General features: G+C 48.0%; 1 protein-coding gene across 8 annotated transcripts in view; it reads right to left on the bottom strand.

The window, feature by feature from the left end:
- The window catches only part of TBL1X (transducin beta like 1 X-linked), a 248,686-nt gene that overhangs the window by 15,069 nt on the left and 213,793 nt on the right, over positions 1–19,824 (bottom strand). For all 8 annotated transcript variants that reach the window (XM_017509906.2, XM_017509910.2, XM_017509904.2 and 5 more), the window contains 7 exons: positions 17,819–17,964; positions 13,554–13,785; positions 9,396–9,528; positions 8,863–9,004; positions 7,892–7,955; positions 7,682–7,779; positions 3,755–3,815 (listed from right to left, as the gene is read on the bottom strand). In XM_017509906.2, the coding sequence (XP_017365395.1) occupies positions 3,755–3,815; positions 7,682–7,779; positions 7,892–7,955; positions 8,863–9,004; positions 9,396–9,528; positions 13,554–13,785; positions 17,819–17,964 (876 nt within the window). The remainder of the gene's footprint in view (positions 1–3,754; positions 3,816–7,681; positions 7,780–7,891; positions 7,956–8,862; positions 9,005–9,395; positions 9,529–13,553; positions 13,786–17,818; positions 17,965–19,824) is intronic.

Genomic DNA, 19,824 nt, shown 5'->3' with positions numbered 1-19,824 from the left:
GACTGGAAAGTTGACACTGATGCAATCTGCCTGTAGAGTGCTGTCCATTTTGTCACGTGGGTAGATGTGTATTGCTGCAATTGAGACCCAGAAGTGTTTCGTCGTCACTAAGATCTCTCTCAGGCTACTGCATCGGCACACACGCCTTCCTAAACTCCCGCACCGCTGATCCGTCCCAGGTTTCTATCATTTTATCATCATGAGAATGTTACAGAGCATGCAACCTTTTGAGACTGGCTTTTGTCACTCAGCAAAATGCCTCTGAGATCTCTCCTGGCTGTCATGCATCAATAGCGTGTACCTTTCCTCAGTGAGTTCCTTTCCTTGGCAGAGTTTTACTCCATCATAAGGCTTTGAGCTAAGGCTTCCTGCCGACGGTGACTGAGGGCGCCCCCATGAGGCGTTCCTGGGGAAAAGCTAATGGGGCAAGGCAGTCACCCCATTAAACACCGAGTCTGCTACAGCCACAGAAAGGCGCTCTTCACAGCTCTTCCCAGCTGCGTTTCACCTGGAAGAGTGAGCTTCTTCTCTTCATCTTGAACAGTCTCTAACACACGGATTGACACCAAAAAGAGAGCAAGTAACGCCTAGATATGTCTGACCTGCTGACGGGAATTGGGTCTACCTAATGGCCAGCCAGATTACAGATGAGAAGCTCATGTAATTTAGAACAAAGAGGTTTGTGGTCTTCCTGGGTCAGCTGGGTAGAAAACCCTTCCATAGGCCCCTGGGGACACTTTGGGAAAGATTATTTTCTGCTGAAAGACTTTACAGATGAATTCTTAAGATACAAGCATTAGAGGAACCTTATTGATGTTCACCTCAGGCAGATTTTTCTCTGAAAAACAGAAGCCAGAGCTTTCTGTATCAGACATCCTGCCTCACGCCCGCCCCAAGTCTGCATGACTGGGATTCTAGGGCTGTGAACCTGTCACGGCATCCTTCCTGCCTACAAAGGTAGGTTTCGGCATTTAAGCCAAACGTGACGGAACTCCATCGGGAACGGCATTCTCGCTAGTCACCTGCTTTGATTTGCTGTCTAGAGCACAGAGTAGTAAGTGTCTGGCGTAGAGATGACACACAGATCACAGGCTGTAGGTGGGGTTGCCAGGGGCCGGGGGAAAGACGACATGAGTATAGGGCTTCCCTATGGGGTGAACGACACTTTCTGGAGGGCCTAGTGCACGTGCTGCTTGCATTGGGAGCCTTTTGTCTCTAATATGCTCAGTGCCTTCATTAACAGTGTTCAATTAAAGCAACACCAGTAACAAATTTCACTGGCACACTTGAGAGGTGTGTGTGGTGTGGGCCCCAAGCTGTGCAGGAGTGGCCACAGAGGAGATGCTCTCTCTCTCCAGGACAGCAGAGCAGAAACAGTGTCCTCCCTGAGTCTCCCTCTCTCTCTGAGCTGCCTGTATGAGGAGGAGTCCCCACTGAACTGCTGCATGGAATATAACAGACGTGGGTGCCTATGCATCTGACACAATTGTGCCTCGACACGACCTTCGGCTCCTGATCTTGTTTCCTGCAGGGCCATGTCCTCTGCTTGGAGCCCTCCCCAGGCACTGATGGGCTGTGCTGTCTTGGACAGTCGTTGGGGTTAGCCCTCCCATTCAGAACATCACTTCAACATCCCAAGCTGCCTGACAAGACACTCAGATCTCCTCCAGGACAATGCCCAGAGACAGCTGATAAGGTAGTCAACTTTCACCCTACACATTTAGGGATTCCTTCAAGACAGATCAGGCATTTGCCATTAAGGGAAGTGGTACCTATCCCCTTCTGCCCACTCTAAGCCAGTCTAAAGTCTTCAAGTAGTCTATTAGGTCTGTGGGTGGCCATCTGTCTTTGTTTTAAGAGGCCAAATCTAACAACAGGACTGAGTTACACAGAGGAGGAAGTTGCGAAAGAAAATGAAGAAACATTTTGGGAGACCAAGGTGGGTGAATCACCTGAGGTCAGGAGTTTGAGACCAGCCTGGCCAACATGTCGAAACTCCGACTCTACTAAAGATACAAAAATTAGCTGGGCGAGGTAGCGGGCACCCGTAATCCCAGCTACTCGGGAGGCTGTGGCAGGAGAATTGCTTGAACATGGAAGGCAGAGGTTGCAGTGAGCCGAGATCGCACCACTGCACTCCAGCCTGGGTTACAGGGCGACACTTTGTCTCAAGAAAACAAACAAACAAACAAAAAAAACCACGAAGAATCAGGTGGGAATCTGGAAAATTGGAATATCTAGACTCCAGACCTCTGGCCGTCGCATGTGGCCTGGGCTGGCTCCAGTGCACAAAGGGATGTGGTTATGTCCAGAGCAGTGGCCGTGCAGGAAGGCACTAACACCACAGGCCCGAGGCCGCTCTCCCTATAGAGGCCTGCTTGCAAGGCCGGCCCTTGGCTAGTGACTGAGAATTTAGATTTCCGGAGCATTCCCACCCTTCCCTAACAGACACTCACTCTGCCAACACTTGTTTGTGCAAACCGTGTGTTTATGCTATGCACCTGCTTTCCTTCTGGGGGTCTGCGGTTTTGGCTTGTACTAGGCATTGGGTGCCTACATGGCCAACCCCCAATAAAAACTCTGGGCACTGAGGCTCTATGGAGCTTCCCTGGTACAAAACACTTCACAGGCATAGTTACAACTTATTCCTGGAAGAATTCAGCATGGCCTGTGAGAGTCCACTGGGAGAGGAGCCTTCAAAGCTCTGGATTTGGCTGTGCGCACCATTTCCCTTTGCTAAGGTTACACTAAATTCCTGTGCTGTTAGAAACCTTAGTTGTAGGTTTGCTGCGTCCTGGGAGTCCTCGCAGCCAACTGCCAATCCTGGGGGTGGTTTCAGGGAGCTCCCAAAATAGCATCCCTCTTAGAACAGCAAGAGGAAGGAGTCTGTGCTGCTTCTGTGGCTGGCTCACTGCTGTGTTTCAGAGCTCTGAGCAGGTGGGTGCTAAGGTCATCTATATCTTGCAAACCTTAAGAGCAACCAATGTTTGCCACAAAATGGGTCTCCTTCTGACCAGTGAGGCCCCTTGGGTGCTATACTCTGTGCATTCACAGTTACTTTATGGGGCATTTCATGTAACTCTAAATTATTATTATTTATTTTTATTTATTAGAGACAGGATCTCATTCTGTCACCTAGGCTGGAATGCAGTGGTGCAAACGTAACTCACCACAACCTTAATTTCCTGGCTCAAGCAATCCTCCTGCCTCAGCCTCCTGGGTAGCTAAAACTAGAGGTGTGCACCACCACACCCAACTAACGTTTTATAATTTTTGTAGAGAAGGGGTCTTGCTTTGTTGCCCAGGCTGGTCTACGACACCTGGTCTCAAGTGACCCTCCCATCCCAGCCTCCCAAAGTGCTGGGATTACAGGCATCAGCCACAGTGCCCAGCCTAATTTTGAATTATTATTATGATTAGTTTTTGAGACAGGGTCTGGCTCTTTTGCCCAGGATGGAGTGCGGTGGCACAGTCTCTCGGCTCACTGCAACTTCCACCTCCTGGGCTCAAGCCATCCTCCTACCTCGACCTCCCGAGGGGCTGGTACTACAGGTGTGCACCAACATGCCTGGCTAATTACTGTATTTTTTGTAGAGATGCTTTTCATCACGTTGCTCAGGCTAGTCTTCAACTCCCGAGCTCATGCGATCCACCTGCTTCAGCTTCTCAAAGTGCTGGGATTACAGGTGTAAGCCACTGGGCTCAAGCTGAATTATTATTTCTGAATTACAAAAAAACAAACAAAAAAACTCACCCGAATGAAAAGGAAACTGCTGTTTGGCTTCTCCTGTGTGAGCATCCCAAATTATTGTCGTCTGTGCTCCGCAAACAAAGGAAAAGGTTAGTAACTATTCTTGCAAAGTTCTCTGGAAACATTTATCATATAAGAAAAAGACAGTGAGCCCCTCTCCTTAGAAACTGACACTTTTCAATACAGACAGAAAGTGAGCCTCATGGGTACTTTCAGTTTCCTCAGATCCACAATAGAAAGAAAGAAACGTAAAATTCATTAGCAATCTATTATATTTCACTCCAATAATACCCCCAAATATTACAATTTCAACATGTAATCAGTATCAAAACCCTGCCGGGATAGTTGTCTTCCTTTTCTCCCAGACTACATCATTAAAGTACAGCATGCTTTATACTTAACAATCTGGATGGCCACATCTGATGAACTCATCAGCCACAGATGCTGGCTCTCCCTTAATTGATTTATGCCTGAGGTTGCAATTTTTGAATTTTTGCAATCAGACCTTGGCAATGGCCCTGAGCAGTAGGATATAAATAACTCCCACATGCTTGGTGTTCCAATAATGGAACACTAGGCATAAATGGGTTTAAGGATAGAGCAGCCGTAACCAATACTTGCAAAAACTACCAAAATTCACAGGAATTCCCCCTCATCTCCAAATTCAGAAAACTGTAGAAAAACCTGGAACAAAGCATCTCTAAAGACCTTTTTGGCATTTTTCCAAGAGAAGGGCTGCAGAAATGAGCATTTCTGAAAATGCCCCTGCTCATTACTCCATGAACTGGGGACACTAGACATGGCAGAGCCATTGGCTTGCACTGGGGCCAGGCACCAATGTATTCATCTAACAGTAAGTAGAAAGGTGAGTTCCGCCTTGGAAAACAAAGAAAATCATGAATTTTTATGAATTTACTGACGCTAGGAAGATACTTAGAGAACCAGCTCAATGAATAGCATTGGAATTACATCTTCATCAACTGGAATTTTCAACTTAATTGGAAACTTTACAACTCTCTGCCAGTGACACTTAGTCAAGATTTTGCTTTCAGAAGAAAGAGTTCTATTTTGTGTTGACTGTGGACATTTTTGGAGGAAAGCAAGCAGTCTTTGAAACTTGGTACTCGTGGGTTCTGGGTCAGTTCTAGACAAATTAACATTTCTTTGTTGGGGTTTAACTCTTCTGAATTTAGCCATGCAAAAACAAATCTAACACTGCAGAGAATATATAAACTCTTTTACAGTTCTGATACCATTTCACATATTACATTAATGACTGGTCTCTTAGTTGACGTTTATGTTAAATATACATTGGACAAAAGAAAACAGTTATGCAAACATTTGAAGAATGTGACATATATTTTAGTCACTGTGTGTTGGTCAACACCAGCATACCCATAAGTTAACATTTCCTCCCTGGGTGTCATGGACAAGACATTATTTCCACTCCTGCTGTGGCTGACCAGTAATGATGGTGGATCGCACCCAGCCTGAGAGACTAACATATATCACATACGCATTTTCACGGATCACAGAGTCCATCACCTGGCAGAGTTAAGACCAATAATCAGTGAGAAAAACAACCATGAATGTTAAACAGTCTCCAGGTAGGAAGGAGGCCAGGAAACAAACAGCTATTTAGAATTCAACGGAAGTCAAAGGGCAGGAGTTACTGCTGACTCAGGGCCTGAGTTCCCATCCCTCTGCACCAGTTGTGTGTCCCTAGGCAAATTAATAGCCCTCTCTGGGCCTCCAGTTCCTCCTCTGTAGAATGGGAGTGATCATACTTGTGCCTGCCTCCTATCCTGGCAGTACTGGATGGGTTAACACAGACAGTAGTGAAGTGCTTGATAAAGAAAAGTGCTGTCATTTTCATGAGTTATTTTAATAACTCAGGCAGCAATTACTGAGAGCCTACTGAATGCACAGCAAAGTGCTGCATATGCATGTTACTTGAATTAGAACATCTTGGCAAAAATCTGATAGTAGCTACATGAGAACGTTTATGTGTCAACCACAGCAACTCAGATTTTAAAATATCATAAACCAGGCTACTAAGTCTGAAAGGAAGGTTTCCTGGCTTAAAAGAGACAGACAGCAATTATGAATGAATGATTTGTTGACCTATTTATACCCTAGTGCAGGAGTCCACAAACTTTTTCTGTGAAGGACCAGGAAGTAGGAATTTTACGCTTCGAGAGCCATCTGATCTCCCTTGCAGCTGCTCACCTCTGCCATTGTAGCATGAAAGCAAACAGAGAAGTCTCAACAAAGGGGTATGGCTGTGTCCCAATAAAACTTTATTTAAATAAAAAAACAGGTGAGGAGCCAGACTTGGCCTGTGTGGGCCACAGTTTGCCAAATGCAATTACAACTTCTCCAAAAGTGGGATGATGCTCAGAGGTCAAGTCTATCATTTTTTTACCCCCGAGACAGTCTTCCTCTGTCACTCAGGCTGGAGTGCAGTGGCGCAATCTCGGCTCACTGCAACCTCCACCTCCCAGGTTCAAGCAATTCTCCTGCCTCAGCCTCCCAAGTAGCTGGGATTGCAGGTGCCCACCGTGCCCAGCTAATTTTTGTATTTTTAGTATATGGGGTTTTACCGTGTTGGCCAGGCTGGTCTTGAACTCCTGACCTCTCGATCTGCCCTCCTCGGCCTCCCAAAGTGCTGGGATTACAGGCATGAGCCACTGTGCCTGACCAAGTCAATCATTTTATAATAACTTTTAGAACTAGAATGAACAGAAAACTTAGTAAGTTTTTTTTGTTTTTTTTCTTCCAGATCCAGGCTGGAGTGCAGAGGCACAACCTCAGCTCACTGCAACCTCCTTTGCCTCCCTGGTTTAAGAGATTCTCGTGCCTCAGTCTCCGAGTAGCTGGGATTACAGGCGTCCACCACCATGCCCATCTACGTTTTGCATTTTTAGTAGAGACTGGGCTTGCCATGTTGGCCAAGCTGGTCTTGAAAACCTTACTAAGTCTTGGAGTTCAAGTTATCCTGAAATCATCACAAAATGCAAAGCTTTGTGGAGGCCTGAACATCATCAAGTATTCATGCATGGTTTCCAGTTGTAGAAACACAAACTGACGTGAAAACATGCCTATTTTTTTCTTTTTTTCAATTCTACATAATGCTTTTTTTCCAAAGCCATGACTGAGAATTCCTGCTGAGTCTCGGGAACACACAACTGTTCCACAAAAGCTGTTTGAGGTCATGACTCCAGCCAGCCCTGTCGCTGGACAAGTGAGGAAACTGAAATGCACCGAGGCTGAGATTGCTGGTTGAATCACTCGGGCTGGGATGGAGTCTTCATCCCCCTACTACTTGCCCTTGGGTTCCCACCCCACTGATGGTTTTCAGGTGCACCTGGAGTTAATGCCACCATGTCTCCCTCCAGCCCTGCCCAGGTGCAGAACAAGTCAATTCTAATCTGGCTCTGTGGACCATCGGGAGAGTGTGCCCTTGAACCCAGGTTGCTTGACTCCTGCTCAGAAAAATCTGCAGTCTACGGTGGGAAGCAGCAGTTGGTCAAATGAGGAAAGACGAAGGCTGAAGAACATACGCAGCTGGTGCCACTTGCCCATCAGTGGGTGAAAGTTCAGGCAGGGCACGCCCCACAGCACGTGGCTCCTTCCAGCAAGTGACAAATGCAATGTGGAGATTTTCCCTCTCTCTACCACCAAACCATGTACCTCAAATAAAGGGAAGTTTTTGCATGGGTCTGCAGAACAGCAGACTATATTAAGAGATGATGTGTTACAAATTAACAGAAAGCTCAAAACCACAAAAACAAAGCCTAAACAAATCCTTTTCATTTCTTTAAGGGAAGCACAAAACCTAAGAGTTCCAAGAAACCACGATGTTATTTTGAGATTAAAAATATCTAACCACCTGTAGCTTGAAGGGATGTATTTTAAGCTAATACTCACTTTGTCTACACCAGCACTCAAAATGTAATTCCCCTTTCTGTTCCATTTCAAGGCAAAGATGGGGCCTTTATGTTGGCCTAAGGTGCTGGCCAGGTTACCTGTTAGTAAAAACAAACAAACATGTTGACTTCAGTGTCGCAGGCTGTTCACTCAAGGGTTCCATCAACAGCTCCTCTTACCCAACCCCAGCACGAGGGACACTGGACTTACCATCTTCCGTCCATATTCTTGCAAAACCGTCATATGAACCTGTAGCCAAGAGTGTTCCATCGGTCTGAGGGCCAGAAAGAGACACAAACCCACAAAAACAACTTAGGAGTGGCAGCACCAAAGAAGCTCAGAGACCCTCTCCCAGGATCCCAGTACACTGGAACCATTTGCCACTGCGTGTTCTTTAATGACAGAATTAAAAATACCATGCTGAAAGTTATCACAAGACTTTGCAGAAAATAAAAAAGCAGTCAAACTGTGTGCATCCCACATGTCAATGCATATAACCCCTGATGCTGAAATCCCAAGGTGGAGAGTCACCTTTTCTGGGCTGCACATCATCTCTCTCTAGGAGAACTACCCTGGGCCTCCCAGCCTACTTCCCACCATGAGGCCACAGGCTCATTTTGCTAAGGCATGCTCACATGCAAATATATGGCTACTGAACACACAGCTTGCTGTCTGCCAAATGCAGCCTTGTTAATAGCTCTTAGAAGCCAAGGCCGGCCAGGCACGGTGGCTCACGCCTGTAATCCCAGTACTTTGGGAGGCTGAGGTGGGTGGATCACATTAGGTCAGGAGTTCGAGACCAGCCTGGCCGACAGGGTGACACCCCATCACTACTTAAAAATAAAAAAATATAAAAATTAGCCTGGTGTGGTGGCGTGAGCCTGTAATCTCAGCTATTCGGGAGGCTGAGGCAGGAGAATTGCTTGAACCCTGGAGGAGGCGAAGGTTGCAGTGAGTCGAGATCACACCACGGCATTGCAGCTTGGGCAACAGAGCAAGGCTCATCTCAAAAAAAAAGAAAAGCCAAGACCACCTCTCTGGCAGCCCCTCAGGGTGGGGATGAGCACATGGGACCGCCCGTCTCCTATGTCTGCATGGGCTCCATCCATCACTGCGGCCCTTGCCTGGTGGCTGGCAGCTTTTACCGATTTCAAAGTGCCCAGGGGGTGGAAGATGCTTACGTTCCAGTCCAGTGAGGTGACATCTTTGTTACTCGGGACATCATGGCCCCCTTCTCGTATACAGTGCCTTAACACGAGCTGGGTGGAGCACCCGTTGCTGTTCTCATTCAGGTTCCATATCCTTGCAGTTGAGTCTCCAGATCTGCAGAATAAAAACACAGGAGCCTCTGGTGTTTGGTTCAAATGGGATAAGAAGCTCTCCACTGCTTGCTCTCTGGCCAGATGGCATCTTTGGCACGTGCTCTTCTGTCCTTTTCATACTCTGGATCCCTGTTTCCCTCCTTGCCATCTTTGTGTTTGGTAATTTTAAATGCCTTTGTGTTCCTTATCACCCCATGGAGAAAATGACTTGGAACTATGGCTTCTCCACAATATGACACACATAGAGAAGTAGCTCCAAGAACCGCCCACTCCCGGGTCTGCCCACACTGGGGTAAGATGGGGAGTGTGTGTTCCTTAAGGCAGAACCCCAGAGAAGGGTAAGCAGCTCCCATCTCCCCAACCCTGGAGTGCCCCCATCCTGACATCCTTACCCAGATGCAAGCAAATCACTGACAGGGTTCCAGGCACAAATGAACACCTCAGACTCATGGCCCCGGAGGACTGTGGCTTTGTTGGATGGAATCTCAACCTCTCCATCTACTTCCATTGGCTTCACGTGATTATCTGTCATAGGAAACACAGAGAGATAAGTGGCTTACCAACACAAGAGAAACGCTCTTAAAGGGCGCTGTGGTTTCTGGAAACATCTTGTTTTTATGTACCAAGTAACACTACCTCTGATGATTCCTTTTCTTTTCTTTTTTGAGGTGGAGTCTTACTCTGTCGCCCAGGCTGGAGTGCAGTGGCGCAATCTCAGCTCACTGCAACCTCCAACTCCCAGGTGCAAGCAATTCTCATGCCTCAACCTCTCAAGCAGCTGGGATTACAGGCGTGTGCCAAAACACTGGAGTAATTTTTGTATTTTTAGTAGAGACGGGGCTTCACCATTCTGCCAGGGTTGGTCTTGAACTCCTGGCCTCAAGTGATCCGCCTGCCCCGGCCTCCCAAAATGCTGGAATTATAGGCATGCGTCACCGCGCCTGGCCGACCTCTGATGATTCTAGGGAAATCCTGGCTTTAGTGCAATTTACTAAATATTTTAGATTTCTTTATATTTTGACAGTCTTTAAATTTTTGAGGAATAGAAACAGTTTGCTAAGTGCAGTGGGTCACACCTAAAATCCCAGTGCTTCAAGAGGCTGAAGAGGGAGGACTGCATGAGACCAGGAGCTCAATAGCAGCCTGGGCAACACAGCAACACCTCATCTCTATAAAAACAAAACAAGAAGTTAGCCAGGCATGGTGGTGCACACTTGTAGTCCCAGCTACTTAGGAGGCTGAGGTGGGAGGGTCACATGAGCCCAAGAGGTTGAGGCTGTAGTGAGCTATGATTGTGCCATTGCACTCCAGCCTGGGTCACAGTTATTCTTTATAACTGGGGCCAGCTAACTGCAGCCCCTGAACTACGTCTAGTCTCTGGCTGCTTCTGCATAAATAAAGTGTGACTGGCACGCAGCCGCTCCTCATGTTGTCAAATGCCTGTGGCTACTGTTATCAGCTAAATGACGTCCCCCTAAAATTCACATCTTGAAACCTCAATTTCTAGGACCTCAGAAGGTGGCTGTATTTGGAGACAGGGTTTTCAAAAAGGTGAGCAGGGTAAAAGGAGGTCACTAGGGTGGACTCTAACCCAATAGGACTGGTGTCTTATAAGAAGAGGAAATCAGGACACAAACACACCAGAAGAATGAGCACAAGAGGACATGGAAAAAAGATGGTCTCTATAAGCAAAGGAGAGAGGCCTCGTGAAGGAGCTAGGCCTGCCCACACCTTGATCTCAGACCTCCTGTCTCCAGAACTGTGAGAGCAAATTCTTAAACTGCCTGGTCTGTGGCCTTTTGTTACGGCAGCTGGGCTGACTCTCGCAGCTGCTTTTGCACTACAACAGACTTGAGCAGCTGTGACAGAGACTGCATGACCCTCAAAGTCTGAGACATTTACTGCCTGTCCCTGTAAGAAAGTTTGCTAGCTCCTGGTTTATCCTTATGAAAAAGCAGCAATAAGGCTGGGTAGCGGCGGCTCACGCCTGTAATCCCAGCACTCTGGAAGGCTGAGGTGGGTGGATCATGAGGTCAGGAGTTCGAGACCAGCCTGGCCAATATGGTGAAACCCCGTCTCCACTAAAAATACAAAAATTAGCCAGGCTTGGTGGCGTGTACCTATAGTCCCAGCTACTTAGGAGGCTGAGGCACAAGAATCGCTTGAACCCGGGAGGTGGAGATTGCAGTGAGCCAAGATTACACCACTGCTCCCCAGTGAGGGAGGGAGGGAGGGAGGGAGGGAAAATGCAGCAATACAGCCTGATGATCAAACAATTAGCCATGGGTAACAGTTTCACAATATGGTGAGGAATTGAGCATGCTTTGCTGTATGTCTTTTGTAAAGGTGCTTTGGTGGAAAACCTGGGGAACAGAAGCAATGTGATCTTAGGTTACCTGCCACTGAGTAAGGAGTTTTGTTTATGTAAAAAATAAGGAAACGCCTGGTGGTCCTGCTTGGCTCAAGAAGCCTGATACAAAAGATTCAAACAGCAATGGGACTTTTGGTGTTTTTTCCATGCTCTGAAAGTGTCATCTGGCTGGAAGAGAGGAAAAACATCTTTCTGTGTGTGGCAGATCCACCATCCCTGGAGATGGTAAGACAGAAACTAGCATCCTAGCCAGCCACGCAGTGGCAGAGGGCCTGGTAACTCCAGGCAGGCATGGCAGCCAGTATTTTTATTCTTATCAAAATGCAGCCTTCCAACGCTCCTGTCTCCACAGACTGGGCTGTGGGTCAGGTCGGAGTAGCTGTTCCGGAATTTCAACTGGGGTGAACTGGCCACATGCACAGAGGAGGGGGGCCAGACTCTTCTTTTCCTTCCCCACAATTGTGGACCTTATCAACAGAAGGCTTCTGAGAGGTCTTTCCCTTTTATCTGAGGCAGGTGGCCTTCTGTCACCCTACTGCAATAGAAACGTTGTTAACAATCTGTGAACCTTCCATTCAATGTTGAATCTGATTCTCCAGAGAATTTGTTAGCTGGTGCCTGTGGATGGTAACTTGCCACAGGGCTTGACTCGGGCAGCAGCCAGCTGGCCCTCTACACACGAGAAAGTTGTGGAATTGAGATGTACCAGGTTAAGACACCAAAGTCATCGTCAGCTCAATCTTCAAGGACTACTGGGCTAAATGGCTGCTCCAAGGAAAACAACTTTCTTTTTTAAGACAGAGTCTTGTTCTATCGCCCAGGCTGGAGTGTAATGGCGTTATCTCAGCTCACTGCAACCGCTGCCTCCTGGGTTCAAGCTATTCTCCTGCCTCAGCCTCCAGAGTAGTGGGAATTATAGGTGCCCACCACGACGCCTAGCTAATTTTTGTATTTTTAGTAGAGACAGGGTTTCACCATGTTGGCCAGGCCGGTCTCAAACTCCTGACCTCAGGTGATCCACCTGCCTTGGCCTCCCAAAGTGCTGGGATCACAGGCGTGAGCACCAGGCTTGGCCAGAAACAACTTTCAAATAAGGAAGAACACGCGCGCGCGTGCGCGCGCGCGCATACACACACACACACACACACACACACACACACAACTACACCATGCACGGGTGCACAGACACCCAGACACACACGCACAAGCACAGGCAGATATATACATGTACAACATACATATACACACACGCATACTTACGCGTGCACACACACACACACACGGTATGCCATGCGCGGCACACATGCTTGCTCTGAACTTACACCTTGATGTGGCATCTCTACGGGTTTCTAGATCAGTATGTCTAAATGGAGGAGGTTCTCTGGGTGGAAATTTGGGCTGTCTGACTTGCCACATACTTGTGGGCAATCACCTGATAGGGACTGATGTTCTAGGGTTTTGCAAAGACCAAATAAGCCTATGTGCAGTGTTTGGGACCCAGTGCCCTTGGCAGAAACTGAGTGAGCTCAATGATTATACTCAACGTGGAAGGCTGGAGGCTGAGACTAAAGGTGTCCACGAATGAAATACTTTTGTGTATCATGGGCAATAATCATGTGTTAGAAGAGAGTTCTCAGGTTAGCAGCGCAGCAACATTTCCCAAAGTTGAAGATGAGGGTAAAGAAGGTCAGGTCAGGCTGGGCACGGTGGTTCACACCTGTAATCCCAGCACTTTGGGAGGCTGAGGTGGGCAGATCACGAGGTCAGGAGTTCGAGACCAGCCTGGCCAAAATAGAGAAACTCTGTCTCTACTAAAAATTCAAAAAATTAGTCAGGTGCGGTGGTGAGTGCCTGTAATCCCAGCTACTTGGGAGGCTGAGGCAGGAGAATTGCTTGAGCCTGGGAGGCGAAGGTTGCAGTAAGCCAAGATCGCACCATTGCACTCCAGCCCAGCAACAGTGTGAGATTCTGTCTCAAAAAAAAAAGAAGGTCAGGTTCAATGGTTGTGATGGAAAAAATGGAACGGGAAGTTCTTCCAGCCAGATCATAAGCAAACACTAGAGGGCAGCTTCTAAGACATTTATAGCAGGCAGATTTCTAAGAAGCCATTCAGATTTGCCCAGATTCAGAACAATGAACCCAGAGAGACCCACCGAATTCCCAGAGCCCCCGCACTCACTGATATCATGTGCTCTGATCTCTTCCCCATTCACCGGGGTCTGTGCATTCTTTGGTGGGTTTTGCTGGGAAACACCGGCTGTGGTTGAGGTGGCCGCCGAGGCTGCTGCACTGGCTTGCTGCTGAGCGAGCTTCTCTCGGAATGCCTGCTGCCGTGTCTGCACCACATCGGGCATCACAGCGTCTATCAGTGACAGGGACTCTATGGGGCGGCCGTCGAACACTGTGCCATCCTGGGGAAGCAAGCCAAGTGACAGTTGTCAGCCCACGTGGGTGAGGTCTCTGGGAATGGCCTCTGCTCTCTGGGCAGGAGAAATGCAGGAAGGTGGAGCATAAACAGCTGAGTCCCAGCAACCAGGGGGCTGAGGGGGAAGCACATGGACCTGGAGGCTGAGAGCCTGGGGTGAAGAGATCCCACAGTGGGCGGGGGGACAGGGAAGGTGACATGGCAAACTGTCGGTAAGAACTAAGTATGACAGCTGTTCTGAGTGTCAAACTCGGGGGGGGGGGGGCGTATTGCAGACAAAAAGGCCATTTATTCTTGACAGAAAGTGCTATCCCTGAGGCCATGATTCTCAACGGGGGGTGACTACCTCCTCGGGGGACCTTAGGCAACATCTGGAGACATTTTTGGCTGTTACAACTAAGGGAGGAGGGGTGCTCCTGGCATCTGGCGGATGCCCAGGACAGCCCCACCATGGAGACTTATCCAGCCCCAAATACTGTGTGCTGTGGTGGGGAAGCCCCGCCCAGGTGCTATCGCCCGTGTGCACCATGTCTGCAAATGACCAGCCATGATACGGGAGGGTAATGCTTTGGAAGCAGAGCCCTATGAGATGGCCGTACCATTCAGGATTGGATTCTGGGTCCATCTATCCATGGGATTTAATAAAATAGGCACTTGCTACTACAGCTAGTGCTCGACTTACGACCACGGTCGGGACCGCGGACCAGTCGTAACATGATTTCGTCATAAGTTGAGTAGGCTATATGTACAGTTGAAATGGTGCATGCAGAGATGGCAGTGCTGCCGGAAGCTGGTCCACACTGTCGTACACCCAGAAGGGCAACGTTTGCGCTGCCTGACGCAGAGCAGTCGTGGCTAGCGATTGTGGTCGTAAAGTCGAATGGTCGTAAGTTGCATAGGTGGTAAGTCGATCAATACCTGTACTTGAAATGACTCCTTGGGTTCAGGGTTAGACTAACTATAGCCATGACACAATCGACATCATTTCAATTCATGATTTTTTGAACATCCTTTGATTCTCTGATTTCCATTTACCATAAAAAACTTTCCACACATATTTAAAAATACAGCAGGAAGTTCTTTCCTTGGGAAGCATGCCAGATATTCCAATCAGGTGAACCTCACTATGCCTCGGGGTTGTATCTGGTGGAAGTGCAAATGCATTTTTATATGCTCTGAACCTGAATTACCTCCAAAATGAGGAAAAATGGAAAGGCTCAGGTTTCAGCTGAAGGATAACTAAATAAAACATCACCCCAGATGATTTCTGGGAACTAGCTGCATCAACCTCTTCAGCCACTCTTCGCCCTTGATTCTGGTCATGGAGTGGGCAATGGTGACCAACTGGTCAAGATGCTTCCACACCCCCTTCCTCCTTCATATGTTCACACCCAAATGAACAAGCATATCACAAAACGCGGTAACTGTCCAAGGTCGTAACAACACGTCCTCATTTCACCTACGAGGGAACATTCTCTCTCTCCTCTTTTCCTTAGAGACAGGGTCTCACTCTGTCATCCAGGCTGGAGTGCAGGAGCACAGTCACGGCTCATGGCAGCCTCAAACTCTTGGCCCAAACTGATCTTCCTGTGTTAGCCTCCAGAGTAGCTGGGATTACAAGCATGCACCACTGCACTTGGCTTATTTTTTTATTTTTTGTAGAGACAGGGTCTTGTTATATTGCCCAGGCTGATCTAGAACTCCTGGCCTCAGGCAACCCTCCAACCTTGGCCTCCCAGAGTGCTGGGATTACAGATGTGAGCCACTGCCCTTGGCGTGTCTCACTTTTTAATGATTAGAAACCACTGTGACAAATGGGATGGTCTCTCATTGGCCTCTGGAGTGCTGGAATCTGGAGTGCTGAGGAAAGGAAACTATGAAGGCTTCCCGACAGATGAGAGGTAGCAGGCAATGAGCAGAGAAAAACAGTCACGGGTTTCTTGAGATCTGGCTGGACCTTGGGGACATGTCCTCTTAGCCACACACGTGTGTGTTTTACAGATGAGGAAACTAGACAGGGCCAGAAGGAGTCAGTGGAAGATCCAGGGCACCAAGTGTGAAGAAGAGAAAGAGGACATGGCTGGTTTGCCAGGGAAAAAGGAGCACAAGAGAGGAAAAAACACCAGAGCTTTCAAAGTCATGGCTTTCAGAAAATGGCAGGCAAAAGGGCAAGAAGGAAAACAGGAGCTGGGCACAGCGGCTCACGCCTGTACTCCCAGCACTTTGGGAGGCTAAGGCGGGAGGATTGCTTGAGCCCAAGAGTTTGAGACCAGTGAGACCTTATCTCTACAAAAAATAAAAAATTATCCTGGCACGGTGGCGTGTGCCTTTTAAGTCCAAGCTGCTCAGGAGGCTGAGGCAGGAGGATCATTTGAGCCAGGAGTTTCAGGCTGCAGTGAGCTATGATTGTACCACTGCACTCCCACCTGGGTGACAGAAAGAGACCCTGTCTCAAAAAAAAAAAAAAAAAAAAAAAAAAAAAAAAAAAAAAAAAAAAAAAAAAAAAAAAAGAAAAGAAAAGAAAAAGAAAACAGAATATATTACTTTGTGATTGTCTAAGAGTTTTTTAAAAGGTAAAGAGAAAGCAGTGTAACATGCTGTGAAGGAGAAAGGTTTGGAAGGGCGAGAGCAGTTCCCAGGAAGACGAGACAGAGGGAATCCTGGAAGAATGTGACTGCCACGTGGGATGGATCATGGTACACTATGGAAAACTTGGGTAGAATCACATTCCTCGGTCAGAGCAGGAGAAAGAGGGGCAGAGGGAGGAAGCTGGGGTGATTGAGCAATCAGTAACAGGGACTTTCTTTGGTCCCAGTGCTTTGGGAGGCTGAAGCAGGAGGATCACTTGACCCCGGAAGGTCGAGGCTGCGGTAAGCCATGATCGTGCCACTGTACCCTAGCCTGGGCAATAGTGTGAGACTCAGTCTCTAAAAATAAAATAAGAGAGACTCAGGTGAAGGTGGCAGGAAAGGCTGTGGATCCCAGAAGTCAAGGGGATCTTCATTGCAGAATCATGAGACCAGAATAGGAGGGAACAAGAGAGGACAAGATGTGTGGTTTAAAACCAAAATTGGTATCAAACTGGCACAACTTCTCACTGTGGGCCAATCTAAAAAGGAGGAGGGGATCCAAGCCAAGTGCATAATTTTAATGTGCGTTTATTTTCCCATCCCCTTACCCTATCTGTTCTACAACGAGCCCGGTAATGAAAGCATCCCATGAGATCCTCGTTAACACAAGAGCCATTGCCTCTCTGCCCTGATGCAGCCTCTGGTGATGCTCTCTGTGGGGTTCCCCCAAAATACAGATTCCACCTGACCACGTGTGGGGCCTCTCTCTAGCCAGTCTGCTCCAGGAAATCAAAGACAGCAAATCTGCTAAGTGCAAGGCAAACGTCCACTCCGAAGCCCAGAGCAGCTGAAGATCTGCCGCATCTTTTTCAGATGTGGCAGTGTAATTGTTTACATGAGTCAACAGCCAATGAGTCTATATTTAACTAAAAAACCCAGAACCATGTGGGAGGGGCACCGGAAGCTTGCTTGTGTGTCATCCCTGATCAATAAGGTATTAACACAAAGTGGGGAAAAAAACCAACTTCCTTTCTTCTTTTTTAAATTTTATTTTAGAGTCTCACTGTGTTGCCCAGGCTGGAGTGTAGTGGCGCAATTATAGCTCACTGAAGCCTCAACCTCTCGGGCTTGAGTGATCTGATCCTCTCAGCTCAGCCTTCCAAGAGCTGGGGCTACAGGTGTATACCACCACACTGAGCTAATTTTAAAATTTTTTGTAGAAATGATGTTTCACCATGTTGTCCAGGCTGGTCTCAAACTCCTGGGCTCAAGTGGACCTCCTGCCTCAGCCTCCCAAAGTCCTGGGATTATAGGCATAAGCCACTGTGCCCTGCCACTGAATTGATCCCAAATGCCTGAGGGATATGCACGTTAGTTTCCAATGCGTTCCAAGCTCTTGCAGCTTCCCGGGGCTCTGCTGTTTGGGGACCGAGCCTGGCAGCTACATACCTCATTGATACTGATCTCGGCCTCTACATACTGCAGGCCCTTCTGGAGAATGGAGATGAGGGCAGCCGGCGGCACTAGTGTCCCATTGATGTTGGACTGGCTGATGTGGCTCTCGATCCCGAATGTGAAAGCCGAGTGGGAAAAACCTGCAGCAAGAGGGGAAAGCCGAGGCTGAATGAGGCCTGAATTGACGGAGGGAGGTGCAGCCGTTGAGATCTGAAGGTGGCCTGTGGATTTCAAATACACTTAATTTGTGGGGACAGACATGGCTGTAGAATGCCCAGAGATACTTCTGATTTGGGTTCAGTAAGGTAGGAAAAGGCAGAGGGAGAAGGAGGGATTTCAGACCCAGGAAGACCAGGTTGGTATGTGATGAAACAAGGGCCTTGAATGGTAGACCCGTTTCAGTGTTATTAATAATAAAACAGAAAACAGACAATAGAGTTTGCCCTGCATGCCTCAGTTGGACATATCTGTTAACTGAAATTTGGCTCCAGACTCCCCCCAACTCTGCGGTTCGTATGCCTCTACAGAAGCTCATGCTGAAGCCTCTCTGTGTCACCCCCTGCAAGCACACAGGGCACCTTTCCTCAGCCCAAGATGAGGGAACAGCAAACGCTGACTCTGAGTGCTCCCAGCACGTGGGGCAAGTGCATCACAACCCAACATCTGAAGACGGAGAAGAGGCCGATCTCGACTGACTGGTGTGGCGCTGTCATTTTCTCCAAACACTGGCAATTTTCTCCTTGCTAATAGATGCTGGCTCTTTTCCTTTCCACTGTGTCTCTTTCACTGCTGCTGTAGGAAGCTGCTGATCAATGATGCTTGGCAATTTAAAAGTGTTTTCAGATCAGCTTTGGATGAAGGCTCTTAAAGGAAGCTGTTGGGAAGGGGATCAGGACTGAATACACAGAAAGCCATCCCTTGCTCTTGGGGATGATGCCTGCTTCAAGGGAAGAAGGCAACGACACTGGGCATGCATGTGGAGGTCGGCGGGGTGATGGGAAAGCTGCAACAGCCCTTCCTAAAGGAGAGGGAGGGAGACGGCATCCTATTGCCAGCAAGTCTAGGCTGCTGCAGGGAGTTTCCTAAAACAGGAAGCCTGGCAGGGCTGGGTCACTTTGCTTGGTGCAGAGGCGGACTGGGGGTGTACAGGAGCTTGAAATCCTTGGGAATTGTAGGTCATGGGGGGATCTCATGTGAGGAACATGGACCCCCATGCTTGCCTCCCTGCTAACAGGTGGGACAGACACCAAGGCATTCCCATGGTATGGCTTTCAAGTCTCACACTGTTTACATCCTCCACGGATGAGGCAAATGAGCAAGAAGCAGGGAGTTCTGAAAGTGGCCATTTTACCTCCCTGGTTAGGCCACTCTGCAGGTTGAGGATCTGGTTATCCCAGGAGATGGGACTGTCAGCCTCGCTGGGCATGTGCTCCTCTTTGCTATCTTTCATTCAGCCAAAGGGGGGCAGTGGCAGCCGGCTTCCCTCTGCTTCCACATCAGTGGCCTTCTGCCTCTCCTTATCCAAATACAAACTGACCTTGCAATAAACAAAATGCTCGCCAGATGGGAATGTTCGTTCCTCCAGGAGAGGAGCTCTGCGCCTTGCTCTCCTTGCTGCTTTCTGATACTTCACTTTTCTCTGTCTACTCCCTCCTCCTCAATCCACCCTCTGTTCTGTCCCCATCTCCAGGTTGTAAAGAGCGTATCAAATGTGTAGTTGACATTTATCTAATAGAGCAATAGGGTAGCTGCTATTAATTTTACAATCAATTGCACAGGGTCTTGTATATTTCTTTACGAAACTAACCGCCTCCATTAGGTTGCAAAGGAGCCCTTTACAGGTTCCCCTATCCCCAAGGGTTCCTCCACCCCTGTGTTTTTGGAAGATATAAACCAAGGTTCTTTACAACAACCTTATCTTTTCCTTCTCACTTATTTTCTCTCTCTCTATCCACCTTCCTTTTCCCCTACCCACTCCTACCAAAATGAAGCAACCCACC

The sequence above is a fragment of the Cebus imitator genome, unplaced genomic scaffold (genome assembly GCF_001604975.1).
Source record: "Cebus imitator isolate Cc_AM_T3 unplaced genomic scaffold, Cebus_imitator-1.0 Scaffold426, whole genome shotgun sequence".
Lineage (NCBI taxonomy): Eukaryota > Metazoa > Chordata > Mammalia > Primates > Cebidae > Cebus > Cebus imitator.
Note: the sequence above shows the minus strand (reverse complement) of the source record. Positions and strands in the feature narration are given on the sequence as shown.